Raw genomic sequence first — 12,693 nt, 5'->3', positions numbered from 1 at the left:
AAATCTTTTTCTGTTGCTTGCAACCAAAAGCTCTGATTTGGGCAGAATTTATTCATAAAAAGAAGTAAACTAAGAAAATACTTGATTTGAACAAACTTCATTCTTCACAGATTCATCAGATATAACTATAAGAGACCTTAGAGTTCATGGAGCTTAATCTGATACACATGAAAAAAAAATAAGCTGAGATCAAGTTCCTTTCCCATTGTCATATAGCTGGTAAGTGGCAGTGCTTAGAATAAAACTGAGGTCTGCTGCTATCCGTTCCAGCAAGACTATTTGAATTACATGTTTTAATTACTTTCATTTTTTACAATACCTCTAGTTCCTGGAAGTGGAGCTGCTATCCAGTACCCCAAATGTGGTGCATCATATGTCCAGATTAAATGATTGTTATGTTCCTTGACCATTCCCCGACCATGATTTACCCAAGCACCTAAAAAGGTATGTAAAAAATACTTGTTACAGTTATATCTTAAGAACTGATGGTCATGCATAGAATACATTATGGGACTTTTTCAAAGATTATGAAAACTGTGGCAATACATAATCATAGGCTAATATATATCACATCATATTATAATATAGTATATACTGTAATAGAATAATTAGAATGATTTGTTGTGACCATAAAACACTATAAATAAACTAAGGATGGCCAGGTGCGGTGGCTCAAGCTGGTAATCCCAGCACTTTGGGAGGCCAAGGCAGGCGGATCACAAGATCAGGTGTTCAAGACCAGTCTGGCCAACATGGTGAAACCCCGTCTCTATTAAAAACACAAAAATTATCAATTATGACACCTATTATTGTAATAGGTACTGAAATAAACTCACCTTAGAATCAGACCTTCAAATAAGTGGATCACAAAGCCTTAATCATGGAATTCATGAAAAACTTATCTATTAATTTTGTGAGTTTTAAAATTAAAAAGTACTAAATTTTCACATTTCTTGATATTAATACATGTTTTTGGCATACTAATTAAGAATTGTCATTCCAAAAAAGTTGTCATTTTATATTAAAACAGAATAGTTATTAAAAACACAAAAATCAGCCAGGCGTGGTAGCACATGCCTGTAATCCCACACACTCAGGAGGCTGAGGCAGGAGAATCGCTTGAGCCTGGGAGGTGGAGGTTGCAGTGAGCTGAGAGTGCGCCACTGCACTCCAGCCTGGGTGACAGGGCAAGACTCTGTCTTGAAAAAAAATAATAATAAAATAAACTAAGGACACAGACATACTTAGAAAAATCATGACTCTCCAGATTCTATTTAAACTGTGCATATTACGATAGCTCTTATCTGATATTCTGATTAAATATACTGTTTTATGGCCTTAATTTTTTACTAAATATTGCCTCGGTCTAGTACTGTTGGTATTGTTCTTATAGAACTAGATCTTCTAAACTTTCAATAAATGTTACCTCATCCAGTAAAATTTGCTGTCAAAAGAAAAAAGAATTCAGTAAAACCTGTACCTTTTATGAAGTTTTATTTATAAATAGCATAACAAAGCTACTTGAGTTTGGTGTATATTTGTATTATGGTTTATTGATTTATTATAGTGAATTATCTATAACATGTAAAAAAGTATTTTAATAAGGTAGAGAAACTGGAAAATGAGAATAATTTAATCTATTGCTTTTAAATAGTCCACAAGTGTTACATCAGTGATAAATCAATTCAAAAAATGTTGTCACTGAAAGGTACATTAGAGATAAATGCCTTGGCCAGAAAGAACAATCAGCAACTAGGACTCAAACAGCAGATATTCTTTTTTTAAGTGCCTTAACACGACTTCCTCATTCAACAAATCAGGAAATTGAGGCCCAAATAAGTTAAATGACTTATTCCAAGTAGTACTGCTGGTAAACAGACTAGATTCCAAATCTTAGAGTTCTTAATCTAATGATTTCAGTAGCATACTACCGTGGTTATATAGTTTCCACTCTTTCTTTAAAACATAGATATATTACTGCTTATATTCTCTATAGTGAAAACGTATGTGTTTTGGGGGCCTTATTACCTAACAGGAAATCCCATTTCAAGTTTTGAGGATCTATTGCGCCCTATTCTCAGCCAACATGATCAGTTTAGGGTCCCATCCAGCTTCAACATGTGACCTAAAGTCTAAATAAATCTGTGCATTCAATTTGCAGGTCACAAAGACAGGTTCTAAGATGGGCATGCAAACTCCACTCTACAACTACAGTGAGTCCAAGGGCTTCTGCTATATATAGCTCCTAAGAAAATCTCTACTGGCCTTCAACCTGGCAAAGTATAACGTTAGAGCACCTACAGCCTTCTTGTCAGTCTGAAGGGAAATCCCATCCTAAAAAGGTGCTAATACAGAGCAAACAGATGAGAGTGAAGGAGGAGAGAAACCAAGCCCAAGCCCTGTGAAACTATCTAGACTGTAGCATGACTCACCCAAGGAAGTCCTACCTCTAAACTTTTCAGTTGTGGGCTGATCATTTTCCTTTTTCTGTCTTTTTTTGGTAACTTACACTCCTACCTTATTTACATGGGAACCCATGAACAAAAACAAAGGGAAGCTGAGGATGAAAATATACATATATTTCCAGCTGCTATTTAGGAGGCGAAACCCAGAAAACAAAACTAGTATCTAAGGGGTTTCTTTGGAAAAACAATTACTTTTTCTAGCTCTTAATAACATAATGTTATTTATTTTCATGAAACTAGCATACATTTCTCTATGGCCTTAAACCACGCTTTTAGATAGGTATTATGAGCTTATCAAAACAAAAACTTCTAAGAAGAGAGATAATTTTAAAAAATTATTTCTACCTCAAAATGGTGGTGCTACAAAAAGGTAAGGGAATGAATAAATAATGCTATTTTTTTGACATGTGTATTCCCATCATTTGCCCAATGGTTGTATTATATTAATCAAAGTGAAGTCAATTTTGGTCACTAACAAATACATTTGTGATGTTACTAAAAAACTAGAGCTGTATCAAGTTCTAAGATAAAACATCCAGCTAGTCAATTGACAAATATGTAAAATATTCAGACTATTTTAACCTAGCTCACATACCTGTGTTCATATCAAATGTCCAAGCAGGTATGCGATCCCCTGCACTTATATCATTCAGACGTAGAAGAGGAAGAGAAATTTGAATAGAGCCATTGACCTTTAGTTCTTTTCCTCCAGAATATATTTTCACACATATTGCAGCAAGAGGAGTCAATTCAATGTTTTCAAAACCTATAAAAGAAGACAGTTTATTAAAATCATATGTAAACAGAGGTGGTAGTTACCTAATTATTATAGGTCTAAAATAAATAGTTCCTCTATTTCACCAAGGGTTATCTATTTTAATATCAAATAGATACTGAATACACATTAAGGATTTTTTAAATGTAATTTTAAAATATTGTCTAAATATAGGCTATGCAATGTAACACTGACAAATCAATATGAGCCTAAGTTATCTAAGTCATCTGATGTAAGGGGCACTAGAATCCAATTCAATATTTTTTATAAATCTAAAAAGCAACAACCAAAAAAACCCCATCTCACTATAGTACCATACTCCATAAAGGCTCTATCATACACCATCAATGCAGATGTAGATTTGAAATATCTCACCCTCTCTTTTCCAAGACCATCTGTTTCAAGGAGTGCTAGAACCCACAGATCTAGCTGCACTTCTTACATAAAAAGCATTCAGATTAAAAGTTGCACTTCTTACATAAAAAGCATTCAGATTAAAAGTACAATTTTTAATGGATAGGTTTGGCAATTAAACATGAAACAAAATCACTGTAATATTACTTGATAAAAATTGTCTTAATATACTTGATTATTCATACAACTGAAAGAATATAAACTTAGATTTTAAATATAATACTAGACTTCAAAGCTTGAAAAGCAGGAGAAAGGGAGATAACAGAATTGGTTATATTGTTTTGCCTAAGGTTTTAAAGATTTAATTATACAATTTACAGTACGCTTTCTTAAATATCAGGAACTATCTATAGATGTCTGTTACTCTGGGCGGAGAGAGGGAGCAGAAAGTGCCTTTCTTTTGCTTTTGAAATATTAGCAATGCCAAACAAAGTTATAATATATACCAGAATATTTATGAAGAATAAAACTATTACAGATGTTAAAATTACAGTATTTCTACAAATAGATGGGAGAAAGTAGACTTTTTATCTATTTGCTTTTGGTCTACACTTTTGAATCTTTGGCTTCAAAACTAGAAATTTGTTCATTCATTTAACAAATATTTACAAAGTCCCTACCAGCACCATGCACTCATATCGGCCCCAAAGACACAGTAAATATATTTCTGATATTGTCTGCAATATTTTTTCATAATAATTCCTATCAAATATCCTTTTTTTGCCCCCATGTATTTACTCCTCATCAGTTTTTTCACCCACCCAAATGTAAGTGCATGATAATCTAGAAAAGGCACATAATTAGGCGGTCAAGAAAGGCCTCCTCTCTGAGGAGGGCACATCTGAGCTGCAGCCAAATGGGAAGAACCTTCAAGAACTTTCCAGGCAGAATAAACAAGTCCAAAGCCTCCAAATTAGAAGTGGTCTTGGCAGGTGCAGGAAAGAAAGGTGGCCACAGGGCTAGAGGGCAGCAGGGGAGACAGGCAAGAGTGGAGGGTCTTGGCAGCCACAGAAAGAGTCCTCATTATCATGACTGCTTATCATCTGGAATGGCTTCAGCCGTCAAACAGGCCAAGTAGTGGCTTATTGAAAATTTTCAATTAAATATAAGAATTAACTGTACTAAATTACCTGAAAGACAAATATTAAATGAGCAAAGCAGTGCCATACATATTTTATAGGCTGGCATGCTGGTAAGCCATCCACTGCAAGCACAAATCAAATGTTATATAAATTGTTAAGTAACTACATCAAACTACTCAGTAAAACCAGTTGGCTGGCTTTCTGAAGTACCTGCTTCAACCTCACCCCTCAGCTCCGTGCAGTCAGTGGCTTTACAAACTGTTGAAACTGACACACCAGCATTTAAGATAAAGTCAAGTCAGAGGAGAAAAGAATCGTGCAAGGGAAAAAAAGACTGAAAAAAACAATGAGAAGGAGAACAGAACTTTTATGAAAGGACATTTTTATCCTCATGGAACTCTAGAACTGTGTAATCTAATAAAGTGACCACTAGCTGCATGTGGCTATTTAACTTCCTCAGTGCACTGGCCATGTTTCAAGAGCACAACAGCCACATGTTGGACAGAGAAGAATATTTCCATTTGGCAGCACTGCTCTAGAACTTTTTAAATGATAGCAGCATTCTCAGGATAATCAAAACTATTAATGAATACTCTCAAAAGCAGGTAATAGAGTGTTGGGGAACAGTTCATTCTGACCCTTTCCCACTGAATCTAGTGAGTCTTGTCCATGAACATCCTCCAGCACCATGAGCTTCATTTGTGATAGTGTGTACAGATACCATTCTAGTAAATGCTTTTATTTACACCATCCTGTAGGTTACATCTGGAAAATCTTGGCTGATGTCTTAGTTTGGCTTCCTCAAGCAGCAGACCCTGAGATAATAATTTGAGGGCAAATAGTTTATTTGGTAGGTAATCCCAGGAAGCACCTATCACTAACAGAAGCGTAATTCAGCAGGAAGGAAGGGAGCCAATACAGGATGTGTTAACAAGCAGGTTATCACTGTGGTAACTCCAGCTCAGTTCCAATGGGGACATACACTGGCTCAGAGTTGTCCTAGCCACACCAACTTTTGTCTGTCATTGGTTGACAGCTTGCCCCATGTGATGGCCAAGTCTGCTTCTTGGAACCAAGGAATGCCCTCAGGCAGTCACAGATGTGTGCAGTAGGAAAAGCAGGTTTGTAACAGAATAATAAGTGTCATCTGGCTGGGGCACTGATAGCATTAACTCCAACAGGCAAAACAAAACTCTATCTAACCAAAATACTTATTTCCTGTTATCACTCATTGCTGGCTGTTCCTCAAATGAAATGAACAAAATATCTGAAAAAAAAAAAAAAAGAAACTATCAGAATTATAGACTGTTTGAGGTGATTTTAAACAGTGGATTTTCAGTTAGGTTACAATGAGTGGTAAAAATGGTAGAACAGGCCTGGCGAGGTGGCTCATGCCTGTAATCCCAGCACCTTGGGACGCTGAGGTGGGCGGATTGTTGAGCACAGGAGTTAAAGACCAGCCTAGGCAACATGGCGAAACCCCATCCCTACAAAAAATAAAAAAGATTAGCTGGGTGTGGTGGTGCATGCCTGTAGCCCCAGCTACTTGGGAGGCTTAGGTAGGAAGATCACTCGAACCTGGGTGGTTAAGGCTGCAGTGAACCAAAATCATGCCACTGCACTCCAGCTTGGGAAACAGAGCAAGACCCTGTCTCAAAAGAAAAAAAAAATGGTGGAACAAGTGTGGATGTACAGAGGGAAATGATGTTTGTAAAGGGTTTATTTATGAATGTATTTTTAAATGTAAAATTCCATTGTTCTACTAACTTTTATATTATGACAGCCTTATAGAAATATATGAGTGCTGTTGACTCTGGAATACATATATTTTCAATATTTATATTTTACACAGAGAATAGCAAATATTTACAATAGCTTACTCCAATCTATAAACTTTTTTCTATCTCAATTATTGACACTTCTCATCAGTTGGATAAAAATGAATACATCAAATTATGAAAAAAATACAAACTGAATTTTAATTTTTAAATGTATTAAATTTTCAAAGCTATACAATAATCATAACTATTTTCTATACCTTACCTGCTTTGGATCAAATAAAATTTAATAAATGTAAAAGAAATCAAAATTTCCATGCATTTGAAATAATGTATGCTGAATTTTTCTTTCATTGAATAAGATATATTTCATTAAAGGGAATTTTTTATTATATACATTTTAATAACTAGATTTATGTCTCAAATGATGTGTATTATCCATAGCTTATATATTATAAGCTATTATAAATAGCTAAATATTTGATGAAAGATTTGTGTACTAATGTTTCTTATAACTATATTATACAAAAAGTAGATAATACCTGGTTTATTGAGAGTAATTCCAGTTGTATGCAGAAAATTGTCCACTTTCAAAAACTGTTGTAGAACTGTAAGATAGCCAGTAACATTGCTAATATGATGGTTGTCAGGAAGTTTAATTAAGGCTTTTGAAAACTGAACACTTGGTTGAGATTTGGCATCTGGAAAAAAGGAAACCTCATTAACAAAGAGATAAAGGCATGTTAAGCATAGCAGCATTGGTTAGGATGTTTTACTTTAAAAGAAGCAATTATAATTATTGCTAAACATCATTAGCATCTTCTCATGTAATTATTTTAAATGCAGAACTAAGAAATTTTCCTTTCTTTAGATGACACAAGGCACCTTTGTACTGATTGATTCTGCTGCCCAGAATTTCCTCACCCTTTTCTTTCCACTCTGGGGAACCCCACACTGACCATTTTTAGCCCATGTGTTTCATTTGGGGTCTCATTTCTGTAACGGTAGTGGAGTTGATGGTGCATGCCAGAATGGGCTGAAACCAATTAAAAGCATCTCATTCTCTTGGCCACAGTGATTTGTTCAATGATGGGCCCTGTCCCAAGCACAGTTAATGAGATATAATGTGTGTTTTGCTTGGACTGGATTTAATGTGAGCAGGTATACATCCAGGAGTTGTAACAGCCACCTTGCAATCAAAAATGAAAGCTTGTTTAAAAATCGAGGCAGCATTCAAATAGTGGAGAGTTGAGTAATAGAGAACCAGTTTTCAATTATTTCTACTGAAGTCGTGATCGAGCCATGTCTAAAGTTCGTCCTATTCCTACACTTAACATCTACAAGAGAAATAAATAAATGCTTATTTTGGGCTTAAGCCAGATTAGGACTGGGTTTTCAGTAACTTGCAACAGAAAAGTGTCTCTGATGATATTCAGCCACATACTTAAGTGGGTAAGTTTCTCTATCAGTTAACTAACCATGCATTAAAAGCCTTTCAAATGCCAGGTACTCAATTTATAAATATCTCAGTAACTGAATTTTTCCTGAGTATAAATATCTCAGTATCTTCTAACATTATTTATCAAGTGATAATTCAGTGACAATATTGATATTTCTGTAATCAACAGATTTTGAATTTAATAATTCAAAGATCAACTCTTACACCTGAAAATTATCAGAAACATCAGCTTTTGCGTTGAACTTTAGTAAGGTCACTGATGAAGACAGAAGCAATCAATTAAATTATTAGAATAGAAAAGACATCAGTTTTTAAAGAGCTACATGACAATAAATGATAAATGAAACAATGTAAGACTTCTCAGTTTATAGTTTTTGTGTGTGTGAAGCTAGAAAAATAATACCTGGAAAACAGTTAAGAAAAGTAACATAATTATATGCTGTTTGGTTGTTGAGGATACAATCTAAAGCCTTCTGATCACTCACAGGTACTACCTATGACTTGCTCTTTTAAAATATGTGGCTTAATTATTTTGAAGACCACATTTCTTACAACTGAATACATGCACACTAAACAAAATGTCTAGCTGAGCTTCTGTAAGGTTTTGTACATTCCTAAATTTTCTAGTTTCTCCTTTTGCCATAAATACATAAACACACAGGCTTAATTTCCACTGTACAAACCTAATGAAACATGTTATGGAAGTTCAGCAGTAAGGATATGTATTTTTTACAGAAAGATTTAACATCATTATGAAACATTCATACTTTCCTGCCTGGCCTTACAAATGGGTCACCTTTTAGGAAAATGAGACAGTAAAAGGAAGTGATCTGAGAATTCAAGAGGACTCACAGTGTTCTCACGGAAACCTGCCAAGGCATGGCCAGTACTTTCCAGACAAATGAGTGCTTACCACTGCTTCGTACAGTGGCAAAGGATTGGTACGGGACATGGTCACACAGATCCATTTCATGTATTCCAGCAGAAACTACGATTGTTAATGGGGTTTGAAGATGCCAGTAAGGGGCAGAGATGCATCAAAACAAACACTGAAGAGGGACTGTGAAGAAGCTAATTTCATTAAGGCCCCAATAGCATTAAACAGAGCCTCTCTGTATACTTGTAATTCTTATTTACTTTCCATTCTTTCACACACAGCTCCACATCCACCATTCTGCCATACACAGCAAAAATCACTAGCTCAAAATTCTGGCAAGGCCAGTCATGGCAGCTCCCAGCACTTTGGGAGGCTGAGATGGGCGGATCACTTGAGGTCAGGAGTTTGAGACCAGCCTGGCCAACATGGTGAAACCCCATCTCTATGAAAAATAAGAAATTAGCCAGGCGTGGTGGTACACGCCTGTGGTCTCAGCTACTCAGAGGTCAGGAGTTCAAGACCACCCTGACCAATATGGAGAAACCCCATCTCTACTAAAAATACAAAACTAGCTGGGTGTGGTGGCACATGCCTGTAATCCCAGCTACTTGGGAGGCTGAGGCAAGAGAATCACTTGAACCCAGGAGGCAGAGGTTGCAGTGAGCTGAGATTGTGCCATTGTACTCCAGCCTGGGCAACAAGAGCGAAACTCTGTCTCAAAGATTAAAAAAATCTGGCAAATATCTTGGTATTTCAAATGTCTTGGTATTTCATAAGTAAGAGATTCTACAGCCTCACTCAGTAAATTGCTTCAAGATTCATCAAGCCCTAGTTTATTTTTTTCCCAAATAATAGTAAATTTTCTGGTTTAATATTTTAGGAATAGATAAGACAGCATCTAAAAATGAAAAGAACTTTCACAGAGAGTTCTTTTTACCATGACGCTCTTACTGGACTCCACCTTGAGGGCTTTCTCACTTTATTAGTCATTCCTGTTATACTTTAGACCTAAACATGAATTTACCAATACAAAACAAACAAGCAAATTGTTGTCATTTATAGAGGTTTCCTAAAATATGCAATAAAAGAGTCACAGAATTCTGAGGTTTCTAAGGCGTGCGGGGAGTTAGGATGAAACAATCATCTTCATGGTTGGTAAAGCAGAATTGGAGGACACAGTTTGAATCAGCACCCAAAACATGATTTCTGCACTCTTCTCCTTGGGATACACAAGTGAGGCAAATCACGTCTACAGAGCAGATACTTAACTACCAAGTCTTAGGCATCTCCCAAAAAGCGACAAATTTAATGCTGGAGGCAGGAAGGAGGCAATCTGTAAATTAGCCCCAAAGGCCTGAGCAATATGTGTCCTGCCCTTTCCTCAATTTCTCCCACCATGGAAGCCCCAGTAAGAAATGTGGTTTGGAAAGAAGAACAGAAGTTCTCTACAGTGTGCCTGTTTGAGGGGCTAAAATAGTAAAGGAAAAAATGACTCCTGCTATACAAAAAAACCCACACCATTCATTTGACAGTAAAATATCAGTTCAGATCAACTTATAGTCAGTGCTAATCATACTGATCAATTTAGATTTTTCTCAAGTTATAATTCACACTGATTCTTAGTGAAGAAGTACAGTTATACGACAATAACTTTAAGTGTTTACTTAGTAAGAAGTATGGTACTTACCAGCTAATTTTCCAGTAATTAAAACAGTGTCTTCAAATAGCCATATATTTGCTTGGCTTTGCGGGAACAGTGAAAGTGTAACTGATGAATATACTGTGAAATATAGCACAATTAGAATATTTTACTTAATGTGAGGGGAAAAAAACTAGGACAAATATAGTTCTGTAACAGCAAGTCTCAAAAAGTGTGTGTGGGGGGGAACAAATGCTTGATGGGAAGAGCAATTCAAAACAAAGGAAGAATGAATGTAAAATATGATGGAGGAAAAAAGGTCACAATAAAGTGAGAAGAAAACATTGGTTATCACTATTTATTTTACTAATCTTTTCTATTTGATGGTAGTAGTCTATACCAAGGTGATGAATGATGTTCTGTAACCCCAGATATAAATGATCAAGTTAAATGCTTGAATAACTCCCTGATATATTTTCTCTAATTGTTACTTATTAAGATTAAAAAATTTTTTTTTCTTGGCTCCATGATTCAAGCTTCTCTAGATATAAACTATATCCACTTTTCACTTTTACCTTCCCACATAAGAGCACAATGCTCTTCTGCAAACAGTGTGGTTTGCCAAAAGGATCCTGAGTTGGCAGAGAAGGAAACAATTTAATGCACAAAATGATTCAAAGGCAACCTTTAGTAGTAATGCAGGATGGAGGTGAACCTGCCTACAAGCATAGGCAGCTGAACTACCTGTTGGGATGAGTTAAATGCAGATTACCTGAAAGATATTATTTCAAGATTGGAGCAAGAAGCTGGGACAAAAGACCATTTTATAAGCAAGATCAAATCAAACTTATCAATCCTTCAAAAGAAAAATCAGTTTTGAGGAGTTCTCAACCCTCCAAAAGAAAAATCAGTTTTGAGGAGCTCCCAAAGCACGAGTTCTCGTTTGATATCTTTCCTCTATGCTGTGTATTTAAAATTAATAGAAATAGCATGGCATCCTCAAATCTCTTAAGAGAAAACACAGTTGCATGGAAATACTTTTATTATTTTGAGATATTTCAAAGAATTTAAAGAAAATATGGAAAAAAGTAAAATACAAAAAGTATACAATGATGGGTGGAGGTAAAAGGAAATATACTTTTCTCCTTCCATAGGAAAAGAGAACTATCAAATAAAAATGTAATTTCAATTTCAGAATATATTAACATTTAGACTGATTAATGGATTAAATTGGAGAGGTGGGAGGGTCACAGTTTGAACCTCAAGGTGATTATAAGTAAGGCATTATTCCATATTTGGATACTTTCTCAGTCACACCTCTGTTAAACATGAGGAGAATCTTTCTGAACTTCAAACACATTCAGATTTCTTTTCACGTGAAAATTGTTTCCTATTATAAATGGGATGTAATACCCATGGTGAAAAACTTGAACACAGAAAATAAGATGAAAGTGATGATCACTGCAACACCACCATAGGAACAATCATTAATAATATTTTATTATAGTTCTTTGTTGGGTATTCCTGTGATTTTTTAAAATAGTGAATTATGATATTGTTACAGAATACTGTTACCCTGCCTTTTTCATTTAATAACATAAGTATTTCTCTCAAAAGATACTTTTCATAACATTTTTAACCCACATATTTCATTTATTAAGGTATCAAGATTTACTTATTTACTGCATTAATCCAATAGATTTGGAATACTTCCATTTCATTATTATTACAAAAATATTGCATCAGCTTCCTGGTGCATGAACGCCTGTCCACTGTATTTAATATTTTAACATATGTTTATTTGTGCAGATTCATAAAGTGGAATACTGGGTCAAAGTTTATGAAGATTTTGAAGACTTTGACACATACATTTCAAAAATTGTTACCCAGGTAATTTTGCCAGTTTGTACTTCTACCAAGAATGTTTGAGAATCTGATCCTATCTTGTTTGACAATATTAAAGATAATCATTTAACAACTTTTTTAAGGTAAAAAAATCTAAGTGTGTATTTCTTTGGTGTACTGATCTTAGATTATTAAAGCATGTTGTCATATGTACTAACCATTTGTATTTCCTGTTTTGAAAATTGATAGGCCATGATTTTGTCCATTTACCTTATTTAGTTAGGGTCTTGGCATTTTCTTATTGATTTGTATGAATTCTTTACATATTAAGGACTTTATGCCTTACTGTTTCAAATATT

At 35.1% G+C, this 12,693-nt stretch overlaps 1 protein-coding gene across 2 annotated transcripts in view; it reads right to left on the bottom strand.

Moving 5' to 3' along the window:
* FAM171B (family with sequence similarity 171 member B) overlaps nt 1–12,693 on the bottom strand; it is a 72,903-nt gene that overhangs the window by 11,580 nt on the left and 48,630 nt on the right. For both annotated transcript variants that reach the window (XM_034954626.3, XM_034954627.2), the window contains exons 3-6: nt 10,538–10,630; nt 7,057–7,215; nt 3,061–3,231; nt 320–436 (exon numbers count right to left, since the gene is read on the bottom strand). In XM_034954626.3, coding sequence (XP_034810517.2) covers nt 320–436; nt 3,061–3,231; nt 7,057–7,215; nt 10,538–10,630 — 540 coding nt within the window. The remainder of the gene's footprint in view (nt 1–319; nt 437–3,060; nt 3,232–7,056; nt 7,216–10,537; nt 10,631–12,693) is intronic.

This window comes from Pan paniscus, chromosome 13, assembly GCF_029289425.2.
Source record: "Pan paniscus chromosome 13, NHGRI_mPanPan1-v2.0_pri, whole genome shotgun sequence".
NCBI lineage: Eukaryota > Metazoa > Chordata > Mammalia > Primates > Hominidae > Pan > Pan paniscus.
This window is presented reverse-complemented; position numbering and strand designations above follow the sequence as displayed.